General features: G+C 43.6%; 2 protein-coding genes across 4 annotated transcripts in view; both read right to left on the bottom strand.

Annotated features, from left to right (window-relative positions):
* Positions 1–109: 109 nt before the first annotated feature.
* Positions 110–6,397, bottom strand: LOC140546142 (uncharacterized). Of its 2 annotated transcripts, XM_072669312.1 has the most exons (4): positions 6,354–6,397; positions 4,250–4,404; positions 3,218–4,099; positions 110–2,749 (listed from the first exon to the last, which is right to left on the bottom strand). In XM_072669312.1, exons 3-4 carry the CDS (start codon positions 4,027–4,029, stop codon positions 2,623–2,625), a joined length of 939 nt encoding a protein of 312 aa, XP_072525413.1. In that variant the 5' UTR covers positions 4,030–4,099; positions 4,250–4,404; positions 6,354–6,397; the 3' UTR covers positions 110–2,622. The 2 variants fall into 2 exon arrangements, with proteins under 2 accessions (XP_072525413.1, XP_072525415.1); XM_072669314.1 differs by lacking the exon at positions 4,250–4,404 and having other exon boundaries at positions 6,354–6,380.
* Positions 6,398–14,012: 7,615 nt separating this feature from the next.
* Positions 14,013–16,745, bottom strand: part of sptssb (serine palmitoyltransferase, small subunit B) — a 5,478-nt gene continuing 2,745 nt past the window's right edge. For both annotated transcript variants that reach the window (XM_072668898.1, XM_072668897.1), the window contains one exon: positions 14,013–16,067. In XM_072668898.1, coding sequence (XP_072524999.1) covers positions 15,775–16,017 — 243 coding nt within the window. In that variant the 5' untranslated portion in view covers positions 16,018–16,067 and the 3' untranslated portion in view covers positions 14,013–15,774. The remainder of the gene's footprint in view (positions 16,068–16,745) is intronic.

Below are 16,745 nucleotides of genomic sequence, written 5' to 3'. Positions count from 1 at the left end.
AAGGCACAGTGACAAGATAACCTGTTGAATTGTAAGGGGTGGTAAGAGTGGTCATGTAATAAGCCTACATAACATAAACAGGGAGGCTTTTGGAGCCCAGACAGAATTGATGACCTGCTTATGCCATCATTTATTACTTGATATCGATTATGGAAGGTGATGTTCCTACAACACTGTTAACCCTTAAATAGATACAGAACTATTAGTTCATTTTCAAATAGACAACATTTATTACAGAGGTTTTCAACATCGAAAAGAAAATAAAGCACCAGTATAAATAGAATCACAAAGATGGCAGAATGGCAACATAACAGCCAAAAAAAAAACAATTACAACTGGAGTAGTGGAGGGAAAAATTAGGAAATTCTGTATATGTACAATATAAACAACATATATATATATATGTGTGTGTTTTGTTTTTATATAAGAGGGGAAAATAAATTCATGTTACCAAGATATTACATGATTTAACTGTTTTATCTTTGGAAACACATTAAAAAAAACACAAGATGCAAGTCATCATCTTGCAGATTGAGAGTGTGTTTGTGTGGTAGTGTGTTAATGCAGTGTAAAGAATAAGCTTGCCCAGATTCCCCAGCTCTGTAGTGTTAAAGGAAATCATTAATCTTTTTAAAGAGCATTTAAATATGTAAATTAGTACAATGATGACTAATGCTGTTTTCCATTTGAACTGGGATGTCAGATTTTTCAAGTAGGAAATGTCAGCTGGAACACCCCAGTCAAACACTGATTTTAAAATCAGTAAAAAAAAAAAAAACCTAACAAACAAAACAGATGTCATGTTTAAGGATGCACTATATGGATATCCTCAGAGGGGATGTTGAAAAGTTTTGCTTTGAAGATTTGAATGCATTCGGCAACAGGAGTGAGGTAGTGAGGTCAGGATGTTAGATGATTACCACCCCACCTCATCCCAAAAGTATTGGATGGAGCAGTTCCACTGCTCCACAGCTCAATACTGGCCCACACCTGGCAATAGGTTCATGTTTGTGTGTTTGCACCAATGCATTCATTAGAAGGGGTGTCCACAAACATTTGCCTGGACTGCTTATTGAATAAGGCACACTACAGGGTACACAATCAGAATGGAGTTCTGAAATCCAAGTTCAACAGATCCAACATCTGTATATCAACAATGATAAAAGCAGTAGTGTTTAAGAGTTTATTAGCACTGCTCATTAAATAACACATTTATGGGCTACTGAGTGGTTCCGTGGTATAAAGTGCTGTCATTATGACTGGAGGGTTGCTGGTTCGAATCCCTACAGAGTCAAATACAGTGATTTTAAAATCAGATGTATTTAAGGATGCATTATTCTATGGGAATCCTCAAAGGAGAAAAAAAGCACGTTGCAAGATCATGAGTTCGAATCCCGAGCTTGGCTGCATTTTGGGGGTAAAAAATAGGGGAAAATAAAATCTGACAATGTATTTAAGAACCCATTACACTATGGGAATCCTCAAAGGGGAAAAAAGCACTAGTTGCAAGAGACTCCCAGTGGCTCAGCGGTCTAAGGCGCTACCACTAAGGCCCGGGGATCATGAGCTCAAATCCCGAGCTGGGCTGCATTTTGGGGGTAAAAAAATAGGGGCAAATAAAATATTTAAGGATGCATTACACTATGGGAATCCTCAAAGGGGAAAAAAGCACTTGTTGTAAGAGACTCCCAGTGGCTCAGCGGTCTAAGGCGCTGCCACTAAGGCTCGGGGATCATGAGTTCGAATCCCGAGCTGGGCTGCATTTTGGGGGTAAAAAATAGGGGCAAATAAAATATTTAAGGATGCATTACACTATGGGAATCCTCAAAGGGGAAAAAAGCACTTGTTGCAAGAGACTCCCAGTGGCTCAGCGGTCTAAGGCGCTGCCACTAAGGCTCGGGGATCATGAGTTCGAATCCCGAGCTGGGCTGCATTTTGGGGGTAAAAAATAGGGGCAAATAAAACATTTAAGGATGCATTACACTATGGGAATCCTCAAAGGGGAAAAAAGCACTTGTTGCAAGAGACTCCGAGTGGCTCAGCGGTCTAAGGCGCTGCCACTAAGGCTCGGGGATCATGAGTTCGAATCCCGAGCTGGGCTGCATTTTGGGGGTAAAAAATAGGGGCAAATAAAATATTTAAGGATGCATTACACTATGGGAATCCTCAAAGGGGAAAAAAGCACTTGTTGCAAGAGACTCCGAGTGGCTCAGCGGTCTAAGGCGCTACCACTAAGGCCCGGGGATCATGAGTTCGAATCCCGAGGCAAGCTGCTTCGCCATCGGCAGCTGGAGTCAGAGAGAGCACCGTTGAAGGTGCTCTCTCCGGGTGTGTAGATGGCATTCTTTCCCCATTCATCTCTTAAATGATGTTGATTGGCACAGCAGATGCTGATAGCTGGGGGGGTGGGGCTACCCCTCCTGCTGGCACTTTGGGGAAAGTCCTTACCCTTGTAGTGTCAGGAGGATTGGTTGTGCTAGAGGAAGTTATGAACAGGTGCATGATTGGAAGAAAGACAATTTAACAAAGTTTGTTTTCATTCATGTTACAGGTTAAACATTTTAGTTTAAGTAAGGTTACATGTTATATGAGGAGAATGGCTAAGTAATGGAGGCTGCCCCTTCAGATGAGTTCCTTACAACAGTATCTAACACTACAGCTAACCGGTGCGGTAGTAGATGGCGATTGTGAGTCTTTGCCTTCATCTTTATAAGTTGGAGGTTGTTCCATGTTAGCTTCTTGAGGTAACCTGAAAACAGAAATTCTCAGATTTTCAATCATATTTCATAGCTAGCGTTTGCGTTAAATGAAGCATTTTGGAAAAAGTGTCAAAAATGGGGGGTAAGTAAGTAAGTATTTAAGGATGCATTGTACCATGGCAATCCTCAAAGGGAGGGAAAAAAGCACTTGTAGCAAGAGACTCCAAGTGGCTCAGTGGTCTAAGGCGCTACCACTAAGGCCCGGGGATCATGAGTTCGAATCCCGAGCTGGGCTACATTTTGGGGGTAAAAATAGGGGAAAACATACTGATTCAGATTGGTGGTGATTTATATCTTAAATATAAATATATGTATGTAAATATATGTAAAATACTATACAAAACAACTAGTGAACCTATACTAAGTTTCTACATGTAACTTGGACTTGCATTAAAAGCTAAGAAGTGGCCAACGACCCAAATAAAACCCATGTGTACTTTCTGATTTGACAAACTCACGTGTCATGAGGTTCTGCGTCCCGCTTCGCACATTTATGCTTCTTTGCGGTATCTGAATGCCTGAAGCTCCGTCCACACTCGGAGCAGAAATACGGCTTCTCTCCTGTGTGAATGCGCTGGTGTCTTTTGAGATTACCTCGGTCACTGAAAGACAGTTCGCAGTGTGAACAGTAATAGGGTTTCTCTCCAGTGTGAACTCGCTGGTGCGTTTTCAGGTTGCGCTTGTCACTGAAATCCGTTCCACAGTACGGACAGGTGTAGGGCTTCTCCCCCGTGTGAATGCGCTGGTGGATTTTTAGGGTATCGCGGTCATTAAAACTCTTGCCACACTCCGAGCAGTCGTAGGGCTTCTCTCCCGTGTGAATGCGCTGATGTGCCTGGAGTTTGCTCTGTACAGAGAAACTCTTCCCACACTCTGAGCAGTAATACGGTTTCACTCCCGTGTGAATGCGCTGGTGCTCTTGGAGGTGACTCAGTCTGGTGAAACACTTCCCACACTCCGTGCACTGATACGGCCTCTCTCCCGTGTGAATGCGCTGGTGTCCCTGGAGGTGACTCAGCCTAGTAAAACTCTTCCCACAGTCTGAGCAGTGATACGGTTTCTCCCCTGTGTGAATGCGCTGGTGCTGTTTGAGACTGTCCGACCTGGAGAAACTCTTTCCGCACTCCAAGCACAGGGGGATTCTCTTCTTACGGCTTTTCTGCATTTTCCTGCGAGATGTGTCGGCGTAGAGAGTACAATGTGGAGTTTCTGGAGCACTGAAGATTATGGATTCCATGTCCTCACATTTAACCTCTCCTGATTTCAGCATTTTGACGTATTCCTCCTCTTGGTGATCACTCCTGAAGGAATCGATTTCAACTGCAGCAGGACGTCTTTTTCTGGAGGAAACCAAAACAAGAGAAAAATAAGTGTTGAAATCTCAAATGTGAAGAACAACAGAAGTATGAGATCATACAACAGTACTGCACAGGCTTTCAGTACTTATGGCGATACCATACAATGAAGCCCTCAGGCCACAACATCCTCACCAAGCACAAGCAGAGGATGCACTTTCTGTCAGCTGAGCTGTTGAGCCAGTTCTACACTGCAGTCACTGAATCCATCCTGTGTACATCCATCACAGGCCGGTTTGGAGCAGCCACAAAGCAGGACAGGAACAGACTGAGGTGAACAGTGAGGACAGCTGAGAGAATCAAGAAGCAGAAAACAGGCAGAGAAAATCATTACGGACTCCTCGCAAGCTGGTCACGACCTCTTCCAGCTGCTCCCGTCTGGCGGACGCTACAGAACTACGTTCACTAAGATTGTCAAACACAGGAACAGTTTTCACCCTCACGCCATCACCATCCTCAACAGCTGATCACCATCATCAGCCACAGGCCATAGATATTACTGATAGACTCTTATTATCACTCTTATTCTACAGTTACTGCATCCCTGCACCATTACTCACCTCACACACATGTTCACTGCTGTGTTTATACAATATTTAATCTGTATAGAGCTGCATACAGCTGCTGTTCTGTGAATAACACTGTAAAGCATACTGTATAGAAATGTCCTGGTATGGTCTATGTATACTGGGTCGCTCGCTCGCTGTCTTCAAATGCAGGCTGAAGACCCACCTCTTCTGAGAGTACTTGGGCGAATAGCAGAGTACTATGGTCACCTTATTGTCTTGTGTTTAGTAATGTCTAAAGCTTAGAGGTATCTTTGAACTGTTAGTCTATTCTAACTAGCTGAGGTTTTTCTTGAGTAAATAGCAAAGCACTTTTGTAAGTCGCTCTGGAGAAGAGCGTCTGCTAAATGCCGTAAATGTACAGTGTTTACTATTGTTCTCTGTATATTGGGTATTTTATATGTAGTATAAATTATATATTATGGAAATGTCAAAATGTTTGTGGACACTCTATCTAATGAAGGCACTGATTTACTTTAAATTGCACCACTTGCTGACACAGTTGTGCAAATGCACACACACGCACACGCACACACACACATTTCTTTTTAACTCACACATACAGATAAATATGTACATATGTGTATATATATATATATATATACACACACACACAGACACGCACTATTTCATCTGTGTATATATATTTGTATATTTATATTTTGTATTTTTTTTTGCTTATATTTCTATATTTTCATATTTTTATATTTTATTCTTTAACTTAAATGTAACATTCTATTTTTATTTTGCACTTTTGCACTTTACTTCATTAAGTTAAGGTTTAGTTAAGTTTAAATGTAGATTTTTATTGTATAGCTTGATGTGGGCAGACTGTCATAAAAGCATTTCACTGCAAGTTATACTGTGTATGACAAATAAAATTTGATTTGATTTGATTTGATTTGACACACACACACACACACACACACACACACACACACACAGCTTGTCTAGTCCCTGTAGGAAAGCACTGGCAATAGGATAGGACTTTCTGGAGAAGATAAACATACCAGGTGTGGGCTAGTAGAGGGGTATATATAAAGCCCCCCAGCATTGAGGAGCTGTGGAGCAGTGGGAGAACTGGGTTCTCTGGAATGATGGATGGATGGTGGAGCTCCATCCAGTACTAATGAGGTGGGGTGATGATCATCCAACACCCTGACCTAGCTAACAAATGCAATCAAATTCTCACAGCAATGCTCCTCCAAAATCTAGTGGAAAGCCATCAGTAGAGACAGTTACTCTTAGCTCTTTTAATACTTCTGATTTTGAAAGAACCAATGAATGAGCAGGTGTCCCGATACTTTTGTCCATATAATAGAGATAGACAGGTAGCGCTATATAGATGTCTGTATAGAGGCATGTCGACAGATAAATACACAGATAGGTATGCTGATAGGCAGATAGACAGATAGACAGACAGATAGACAGACAGACAGACAGACAGACAGACAGATATATCGTATAAATCCCAAACACCGCTCTACATTTGCCCACCCCTCTCAGATTCCATCATTTACGAACAAAACCCATCGACCTACAGCTAACTTCACTCAGGACAGCTCTGATATATCTCATATATTTTTCTCTTTACTTGTAAAAACAGTGAAAGTTTTTAAAAAGCTACAAAATGAGCAATAAACTCTCACTGGACAAACATGTAAACACCATACCTTCAGTCGTGCAGCTTCTATTTCTCTCCCACCAGCAACACGATCCCCCCCAGTCTCATTCCGCCCCCTCCCTCGGCCTGCTCGCTCTCCACTACTCCGCCCCCGTCTGCGCGTTCATGCGCGTTCACGTGGAGCACTCGCCCTACTGCCGGCTACCCCAGAGTAGTGGTGGGCTGTAGGACCACCAAGGACCTGTTCAGGAAAAAGAGCAGCATGTCCAGCAGAACGAAGGAAACGCTGCACATATTAGTTCCACCTCACCGTTCAGTCCACTGTTAAACTTTAGGATTTTAAGGATCTTTCATTTCCTCATTTAACTGTAAAGATTTGTTGTTGTTTTTCCTGTGAGATGCTCATGTTTTCCCTGCTGATAAAATAGAGTGGTTTTATAATGGTGTTGAATTTTTCAGATGATGTAAGGATGGAGGAGAGCATATCCATTAGTGGGCTGCAAGACACCAGATCAAAATAAACACTGTAATAAATATATGGTTATTAAATCAAACATTGCAATTGTTATATTTATTACAATATTTCAATTTAAAATTGGGTGTCAAATCCTTATTAATAAGGAAAAGAGCCTGAGCCCTCTTTCTCAGCATTTTAAGAACTTGTGCCCTATATATATAACTAATATAACTTCCCCAATTATGTAAATTTTTGTATTTGTAAGTATTTCTAATATCTATCCTATCTATTACTTTTGCACTTTGTTTTTTTGGCCCACTAAACATTGCACTTTGGCCCCAAGATGACAGGTTTGGCCTTTACTAGTGGACAGTAACACTATGCCCAGCAGGAGGCAGCAGTGAGCTGTCCTGCTTCAGCATGGAGCTTCTAGAACCTTCAGCTATGCATCAAACCTGACTGCTGTGCTTTACCTTCAGCCCTCAGCCTGACTGACAGATATATACTTTGCGTCCGACAGCTGAACATGATAAATGACGTCCGCTCATGTTTCCACCAGAGCGGTTATTATTCGTTTACATGTACAGGCCTCACGTGAGATTAGCTCATTCTGTACACCTGACTGCACGTAAACCAGCGACTGGGTTCTTAGGACTTGCTGAAACGTATGCTAGGAATATGGAGAATTATTAATCATAAAGATCTGAATGTAGGTTTAGACTAAGAAGGTGCATAAGTGCAAAGCAAACTGGGTCCAGTGTGGTACATCAGTCCTAAAAAGGCTGATGCTAATCAGCTAATCTTCTGGGGTCACTAAATGTCATCTGATCAGGTTCTGATTTCTGGATTGGATTAAACTCTGATATCGGGCTATTTGATTGCCTGTTTAGGAGGCGTAATCCCGTCTAAAATCCAAAGCCGCACTGGAACTTGGGGGTTTAATACGCTTAGCTGTGGGCTAATGGCTTGACGGGTTCATAGTCGGCCTTGCTCTCTCAGGGGTGGCTTGATGGCATGTCCTCCCCACATCAGAAGAGACAGTGAAAGAGGAGGTGTCCCAATACTTTTGTCCATATAGCATAGCTAGATGAGATTGGATTAGCCTTCAGCTCCAGAGGGTTTAGCGCACCGGATGACAACACAGCGGTGCTTGCTCTGGTCTGTTTAGCATTAGCTTTTAGCTTTTCAGCCTAGCTTCCAAATTCTCGTAAGGCTCTCTCTTGTGGGCGGGTGTATGTACATTTAGGGGGTGTAATTAGCGGGTCAAGAGTGTCCAGTAACAGTTTTTTTTGGTTGGACCAGCAGTGAGGTTCACAGTTTGTCGCTTCCGTACACTTAACTATGCTAAGCTAAGTAGCGTTTCCATTTTAGGGCCCCTAACATTACTAGTGGGGGGGATGACCAAAATAATGTAGAATATGAAAGAACCCCTGGTAACAGAAGCGAGTGGGGCAAGGGCGATTGTTTGGCACCTTCAGTGCAGTTAGGGTGAGGTGGATATGGGTGTTGCCAAGTATTTCGTTGTTAGGGGGTGAAAGGGGGCCGATGGGGAGGTGTGGAGTGTTATTGTGACACTTTCTCGTACCTTCGTAAAGGAGAAGGCGGCGCTGGATCGTGTTTTTGGGAATTCGATCTGTCCCTATACGGGAGAAACCAGAGCCACTTGGGAAAGTGACCAAGGGGTCCCTTTTGAAACACGAAGAAACAATGACTGGGGGGGGGATGTGTCCCTGCCTCTTTCCCCCCCTCGGCGCACCGTCCCTGCTTTACCCTCTCTTTTTTGTCCTCCCTATTCTGTCTCTTGTTTTTCTTTTAAAAGCAGAGGAAGGTAAAGGACTTTTTGGTCTATGAACCCTCTGACTTGCTCTTGGGCGACGGCAGATAAGCTCAGCTCAAAAGCGCTGCTGTGTCCCGTCTCGCGTACCCACAGCGGGCCACAGCGCTGACCTTTGCCTTGCCCCTCAAGTAGCCTATCATTTTACCCCAGCTGCAGTGAAGGAAATTCCATTTCTGTTTCAATGCCACTGTCTTACTTTTGCAGTTAGGTCCATAAGTATTCGGACAGTGCCAGGAGGAGCAATCAAGGTGTGATTGACTTTCAGCTTGAAGTCAAGAGGTTAAACTCCTTCAGCCCTGAGAGTAGGCCCTCACTGCATTAGCATCAGTTTCAGAAACCCTAAAACCGAGCCCTGTGGGACCAAATTCGTGATCAAATTCGTTTAGGTTGATCATGCTGCTTATTCTGGCTGACCAGCTTGGTCATGCTGGTTATGCTGGTTGACCAGCTTAGTTATGCTGGTCAACTAACTTGGTCATACTGGTTGACTAGCTTGGTCAAATTAATCATGCTGATTATGGTTATTGACCAGCTTGGTTACGCTGGTTGACCAGCTTGATTTTGCTAATTGATTAGCCCATTCAGATTAATCATACTGGTCAATTAGCTTGGTTATGTAAACTCAACTAGTTAACTAGTTAAACTTGCTGATATTTTGGGCAGGTACCCACCAATATCATGACATCTCTGCTTTTTGGTTTCTTCTTTTTAGGTTTTTAGGTGCACTATAATTTTATTTATTATTTGACTTTTTCAACTATTCTGAGTCACTTTTATATCTGTTTCTGTACGGTAGAAACACACACACACACACACACACATTCAGGGCTGTATCTGGGCAGTTCTCTGTTTACAGCACTGTGCCTGTCTTTGATTCCTGCACTTAGGGCTGTTATTGTAATGTGCTGGAGTTTACCCAGGGTGTGATGAGCGCCAGTAAAATCAGCCTGTCAGCAGCCGCACTTACTAGACGACAGTCTAGGGGCATATTCTGTTTGATTTATGCTTGATTTGTCTCTCTCTCTCTCTCTCTCTCTCTCTCTCTCTCTCTGATTTCCACTATTTTGGCCCCTTTCTGCTGCAGGCACTCACAGTCCCTGTGGGCTAGAGGCTGAAGGACTGGACACAAATGGTTTGAACTTGTTTAACCCCTATAAGAACATAAGAGATGTCCTGTTGCCTTGGAATGTAAATGTAATTAATTATGAAATTACTGCCAATTGAGGACCACAGCTATTAGACAGAGCTGGGCCTTCAGTTCAAACCATATATGTTGACTCTAATATTTTATAATCATGAAAAACTGTTATTTCCCTAATAGGAATTCTAAAAGTATGTTAATGCTAATACTACTGCAATATGTGCATTTTCTGTCCATTTTAAACTTGTAAAAGACATTCCCTGTGTTTTATTTGTATACATTTAATAATAATCCCTAAAAAGATCACCCTTCCTGCAGTGAAGCATGGTGGTGACTCTGTGATGTTCTGGGGCTGCTTTGCTTCCTCTGGCACTGGAAACCTGCAGCGTGTGGAGGGACGGCAAGATACATCCAATCAAGTTTCAGGAAATCCAAAGAGAAAACCATCATGCCTTCTGTGAGGAAGCTAAAGCTTGAGCGTAATTGGACCATCTAACAGGACAATGATCCCGAGCATATCTCACCAAGTTCACCAAGGCTTGGTTTCAGAAGAAATTGTAAAAGATGGGTCGTCTTCAACATTTCTAAGTTCAGCCATGTTCAGCTCTTCCTCTGCTGCATTCTCTCTTCATTGTAGCTTCCTATAGCTGCTGCCCAGGTCATCAGATTCAGAACTCTGACTCTGGTCTACAAAGCCAAGAGTATAAGTAGAGTATTATGTATCTAGGTCTCCAAACTGACTTCTGTATTTACTAGTATCTAAGCTTAGAGGGATATAAACTAGCTAAGGGTATTTTCTGAGTGAACAATGAAGCACTTTTGTAAGTCGCTCTGGAGAAGAACATCTGCTAAATGTTTTTCTTCTCAGAAATGACTTACCGGTGGTTAAATCAAGGACTTTTTGACGTCCAAATCAAGTCTCTCTCCGTCTCTCTCTGTCCCACGTCTTCCTTTAGGCTGTTTAAACTAGACTTTGTTTTAAGTCAGGCCGCATTAAGCTGTCACACAGTCTGGTCTACAGCGCCAACCCATTGTCAGGGCTGTCAACATGAATTTGACGGGCAGTCTGATCTATGCGCATAAACCCTTGACCACAAAGTGCCTCAGCCCTTTGTTCTACCCCACACCCTCTCCAATATTTTACATATTAAACGCATTCCTTCAGCAGTGTACCTTCTGTCAACAGTGAGAGAAAGAGGGAGAAGTAAGATATTTGAGATGGCCGCATACTGTACGACTGCAAACCAGCGAGGACCGGAATATCCTCCACTCCCTCAGTCTGATAAGCTGGTGGAAGTAAAGCTGTTCTGAGACTGGGCGACAAACTCTTCCTGACACTATATGGACAAAACTACCGGGCCATTAAAGACTATCAAAAAGAGCTGATCCTGCTTTTGTTGGGGAGCAACTGTTTCTACTAGGGAAAAAGGCATCCTACTAGATTCTGGAGCAAGTTTAGCTGTGAGGAATTGATTGCATTCAGCAACAAGAGTGTGAATGAGGTCCAAAAGTATTAGATGGAGTAAACACTGCTCCACAGCTCAATGCTGGGGGGCTTTATACCCCTCTACTAGCCCACATCTGGCATTAGACATGGGGCCTAAGAGATTCTATGGACTGTACGTCTTTACAGGGACTAGTCAAGCTAAATGTATGTGTGTGTCTCTCAGCAATGGGTGCAGCTTAAAAGTAGCTGAATGCATTCATCACAAGGGGTGTCCACGAACATTTGGACATATAGCATATGTACACTAGCTTGATGCCTGCAGCAAACAGGGAGCTACAGCTAGCACTGTGAGAAGTCTAGGTAGACCCAGGGGAGTCACCAAGCCAATATTTAGCCAATATTAATTATTTTAAATACAGCTCATTACTCAGGAGTGCCACCAGAGCTCCAAATTCAAAGTACATAGATGTGGCAGAGTGCTCAGACCTGGAGACATTACTTCTGCTCTGGGACTTCTGACTTCTGACTTCAGTGCCTATGATGCCTATGGGAAATACACCAGTAGACTGACACCACAGAATGGGGCGTAGATATGGCCGGTGTGGATTATGTGCCGTATCTAAATGTGTTCAGTGCCGTTGCACAATGCAGAGCAGATATTATCCATAGACAAAAGAATAGACCATTATTTACCTGATAACTCAAGACAACAATGGCAGGGAGCACAGGCCACAGGTCAGAGCGAATGGAAATGTCCTGATTAATAGGAAAGGAGGAGAACACAGGGTGGACTCCAGTTAGACTTCGGAGTAGAAATCAATGGAAAATAGATGATAAATAGATGATAAATAGACCCCCACTGCATTTGCATTTGGTATGAGATACATATATAATACTGTCAGTACCTAATAAACTGTCAGTGTTACATTGTATTGCTACGACATGGTAAACACCTACTGTATCAATGTAGCCTGGTGCTGATGATGAAAAAAAAGGTCCTCTGCTGCATGCCGTGATCATAGGAAGGGGTGGGTTGGGGGTCAGGGCCTAAAAAGATCCACAGGTTGCCAGACAATGCCTGTTTTTTCAGAGAGTCTGTTCAGTCAGCATTTGTGGCGCTGTCCGCTTGTTTACAGTCATTTGTAAGACTGATAAGGATCATAGTTCATAAGCAAGAGCATTTAAATGACCTTTAAACACTTGGGCAAACTTTGCATTGGTGGGTTTGTCGAGGCGGCGCTGTCCCCACTGTCACCTTCGCTTTTTTTTTTGGTTTGTTTTGGAGGCCCGTAGTGTTTGTGTTTGTTGTGGACCCGAGCCAGAGTCCATTTGTTACCTAGTTGGCGAAATCTGATCTCCACCACAACTGTTTGAGAATGCAGGTATTGTGTTGCCGCATCCTGGAGAAAGACTGGGATAGGTGTTGAGTTACACGCAATAAAAAAAGGACATAAAAAACACATAAAAAGCTGTAAGCACTAGTGGGGTCTTGGAGATGCAACTGATGCAATTTCAGGACAATACCCAGAGAAAGGTCTGGTGAACAAGCCAGCTAAGAAAGATACGTGCTGCCAGAGATGGGTGGAGCCCTCCAAAAGTAAAAGTGGGGCCTAGTGTTACATCAGAAGTGTGATTTTTCCATCATCAGCGGTATAAACACAGCTGCCAGTGCAGTCTGCTACCATTAAAAACCATTAGAAAGTAACACCTGGGATGGGCCGCAGTCCTGAGGGCATGGTTTCACTACAAGGTGCATTGCAAATAAGCAAAAAGTGTTCATTAGCAAGTATTAGCAAAACATGTTGAGTGAATGAACGTTGAGAAGGTCCCCCTTGTGCGTCCACAACAGCTCTGACCCATTTAGGCATGGACTCCACAAGACCGCCGATGGTGCTCAATGGTGCAGGGCTCAGCAACAAGACTAAGCAAATACAGTGGTGTTTGTGAGCCTTCAGAAAGGTTGGGGGGTGGGGAGTGAACTAACGGGCCCTTTTTTGCAGGCCCTCAGGACACCTATAACACTGAGCTGGAGAAACTGGTCTGGTCACTAGTCTGGTAGATCCTGGTTTCCACGTAGCCGCTTTCATCAGCAACTGTTTCTAGTATGAATTTGCACATATTGCTGACACTTGTTTTGGCTTATCTTTGTAGAGAAGTACTGCCAATAGAATAGGACTCTCTGGAGCAAATAATAAACATCATGAACCTATTGGCTCCATGCTGCCTAATGCCAGGCGTGGGCTAGTAGAGGGGTATAAAGCCCCCCAGCATTGAGCTGTGGAGCAGTGGAAGAACTGTGTTCTCTGGAATGATGGATGGTGCTCCATCCAGCAAAATTCAACATCCTGACCTCATTAGCTCAATGCAATCAAATCCTTACAGCTATGCTCCTCCAAAATCTACTAGAAAGCCGTCTTCCCTGCACAGTGGAGACAATTCCTTCAACAAAAGTAGGATCAACTCTTTTTAATTGCCTTGATTTTGCAGGAAATGCAATGATTAGCAGGTGTCCCAATACTTTTGTCCATATAGTGTATATAGTTTTTTTGACATAATGTGAGTCTGGCAGTTGTCCTTTACCTTGTACCCAAATTTCATGATGATCAATAGAAATGCTTCAGAATGACCCGGAATAGAATCTTTTTACATTGACTTCCATTGAAAGTGAAGAAGGTTTTTTCCTTCTCCTGTAAAGTAGTTTTTTTTTTACGTTACCATTTTGAAAACATGCATGGTTAGTCTGGATATCCTTGTAAAATTACTTTATTTAGTGAAAAATCAACCAATAAAAAAGCAACTTTGAATGAATAAACATATCTCGTACATATTCAGTCTCAACAAAAATATGACGTGATTTTCAAATGAATTTTTTTTTGCAGAAATACATGTATGGCAATAACAAAACACAGACAAATAAGTGCAAAACATGTTTGGTAACTGACCATTGTAACCAGCCAAAGTTCCAGTATCCAGTACATAAATATATATATAAACATGTTCGATAAATACAGACAAAATGATAAACCTGAAACAGAGTGATCAGCGTTTTGGCGAGGGCGACGCGTATCGATCGGAAGAACAAGGTATTTATCGCTCGGTGTAAATGGGAGTGCATGCATTGTTCAGTACGTTTGGCAGGAAGGAAGACTGACTGGCTGATCCAAGAGAGTTCTTTTCATTCCAGCTTTCTTTGAGAGCAGTTTACTTTCCAGAAGTCAGGCTTGAACTCGTGTCAGGTGCGAGAGATAGAGCGAGGACTATCAATATTTGTACAAATGCAATGGAGCTTACTTTGACCGTTCAGCAGCCACAATTTCCCCTTACTGGGAGCAGCCTTGTTGCATAGGACATGGCAATTCAGTCATTAAACAACATTGTGATCATAAAGAAGAACGGAAATGAGGGAATAAGGAAATTTCGTGACTTCCCCCACTTTGCAAATCACCTGACACTGACCCAGTCTGACCTAAGACGATCTGGCCTGTTTGCCGTGCCAACCGGCAGCAAGTATTCAGCAGTGATCTCGTCAGGACTTTCTACCAACTCAACCAGTGATGACGGGGAAGAGACTGATGGGAAAAACCTTTGGGGAAGCTCTCGCATGCAAATGCGAAGTGCGGGACTGGTCCTGTCATGCAAAACATCAGCCATGTGCAGTCACCCAGGAACCCATCCTGCACCATCATGCAAAAAACGAAAACAACTACGGAATTGTGAAAGGGACCTGAGAGAGGCCAGAAGCTGGGACAAGGAGAGGAGAAGTTGGGCATGGCTTTTTGACCTTCGGATCATTGGAACATTCCTCTAGAACGCTCCTGAGAAGGAACGCTCATATCAGCTATAGTCTTTTAATTTACCCTCAATTCGGTACTGTCAATAAACCCACCCGTTCTTAGCTCCCCCTAGAACTGGCAATGCTCCCGACACTAGGAGAGTAAGGACTCCTGTGATACATGCAAAGCCAGCCACCGCCTCTTTTTTCGAAGTGCTGGCAATGTGCTCCTCCACAGCAGCTAACAGCTAACAACACCTGTGCCGGCCAGCATCGCTCTCCCACCTGGAGAGAACACTGCCAATTGTGCTCCCTCTGACTCTAAATGCTGATGGCAAAGCGGCATGGCTCTGAACCACTCAGAGCTCCTAATCGAGGCCTTTTAAGAGTAAGAAGAGGCTTGTTTCCTACCCGCGAAGTAAGTAGTTAAATGCAAAGATCAACACTAACATCTGGGTCGTTTACCCGATCTTTCGGTTTCTCCCAAGCATTGCCTTCCATTGCAAACAGGTACCTAAAGCAGCTACCGTTACAGACGTAAGCAAATGCCGATGATCTGACCTGATCTGAGATGATTACACCTAAATAACAAAGAATTACCATCCATCAACCCCTGAAACCATTCTTTCCTTCACCGTACTGAAAGGGAATAGGTAAACTAGGCAATCAAAACTTGCAATTACGACTTGAGGGGCTGTTCACGATCAACGTGTGGGTGGAGAGCTCATTTCTGCTCCTTTGCAATGACTCTGAACGCAAACGAAGGCAGTAAAAAAGCCAGACCCCCACCATCGCTACCCACGTTCCCCTTTGCGTTTAGTTCATCAGCGCTACCGTGCTTTCAGGCTGCTCCCCGCACAGTCCGGAGAAGAACTCCAAAGCCAGACGGACATGGATGGGCACGAAGACGTAGGAGGTGTAGACCACCATGGCCACCATGGTGAAAAGGACCGTGTTGAAGATGGACTTCTCCCAGGGCTCCAGGACGTAGATGCCCGTGATCAGGAGGTACTGGTAGTAGAGCCAGCCCATGTACTCTCGCATGTTCTTCACATCCATGCCTCAGTCTCAGTCCACCCCACGGGTAAGAAGAAGTGGTCAGCAGGAGGCTGGAGGTCGGCGGGGACCCAGATGCAGCATGGAAGGAGACAATAAAAAAAAAACACAACACGTTAATGTAAGGAGGAGTTGGTGGAGGGATTTTGCCTAGAACGTTGTCTCCTTTGTCCCACAGGAATATTTTCATCTGGGTGCAGTATTCCCAAAGGGGAAGAATGGACAGGAAGGCCCGGAGCTGAAGCCCCCTTATCTTCTAAACATGCATCTCTGAAGACCAGGCTTTGGTTAGAAGGTCTAGCTCATGGCCATGGATGTAATCTTTGCACTGGAAAAATAAATTCAGTGAAAGAGGTGGAGGGATGGGTGGAGGATTGTGAGCAACATAGGTAAATACACTTGCTAATGCAGAGAACCCCCATGGGCAATTAGAGGTGTCACTTCTAAACATCTCCCAGCTTGTGGCAATGCCCTGTGGGGGCAATCAACTACTGAGGGCAAATAACTGTTGACCCGCCCACCACCCACTGCACACCACCCACTGCACACCACCCACTGCACACCACATACACAATGGATTCATGGATTCATCAATCTGCTCCATTACTGTCAAACCACTCTCGGCACTCTCTTAAACGAATCGGTCGCCTGTAATCCTCACTATCTCCTTTCATCTCCACTTCTCAGGTTCCTCTTAACTCGCTTGGCAATAAAGGGCAGATCCCGAAGGC

This window comes from Salminus brasiliensis, chromosome 23 (genome assembly GCF_030463535.1).
Source record: "Salminus brasiliensis chromosome 23, fSalBra1.hap2, whole genome shotgun sequence".
In the NCBI taxonomy this organism is placed as follows: domain Eukaryota; kingdom Metazoa; phylum Chordata; class Actinopteri; order Characiformes; family Bryconidae; genus Salminus; species Salminus brasiliensis.
Note: the sequence above shows the minus strand (reverse complement) of the source record. Positions and strands in the feature narration are given on the sequence as shown.

Coding starts and splice junctions, on each gene's coding strand:
- LOC140546142 (XM_072669312.1), bottom strand. CDS start 4,029: ATGCTGAAATCAGGAGAGGTTAAATGTGAGGACATGGAATCCATAATC. Junction 2,750..3,217: donor GACGCAGAACCTCATGACAC/GTGAGTTTGTCA, acceptor TTCTGTTTTCAG/GTTACCTCAAGAAGCTAACA.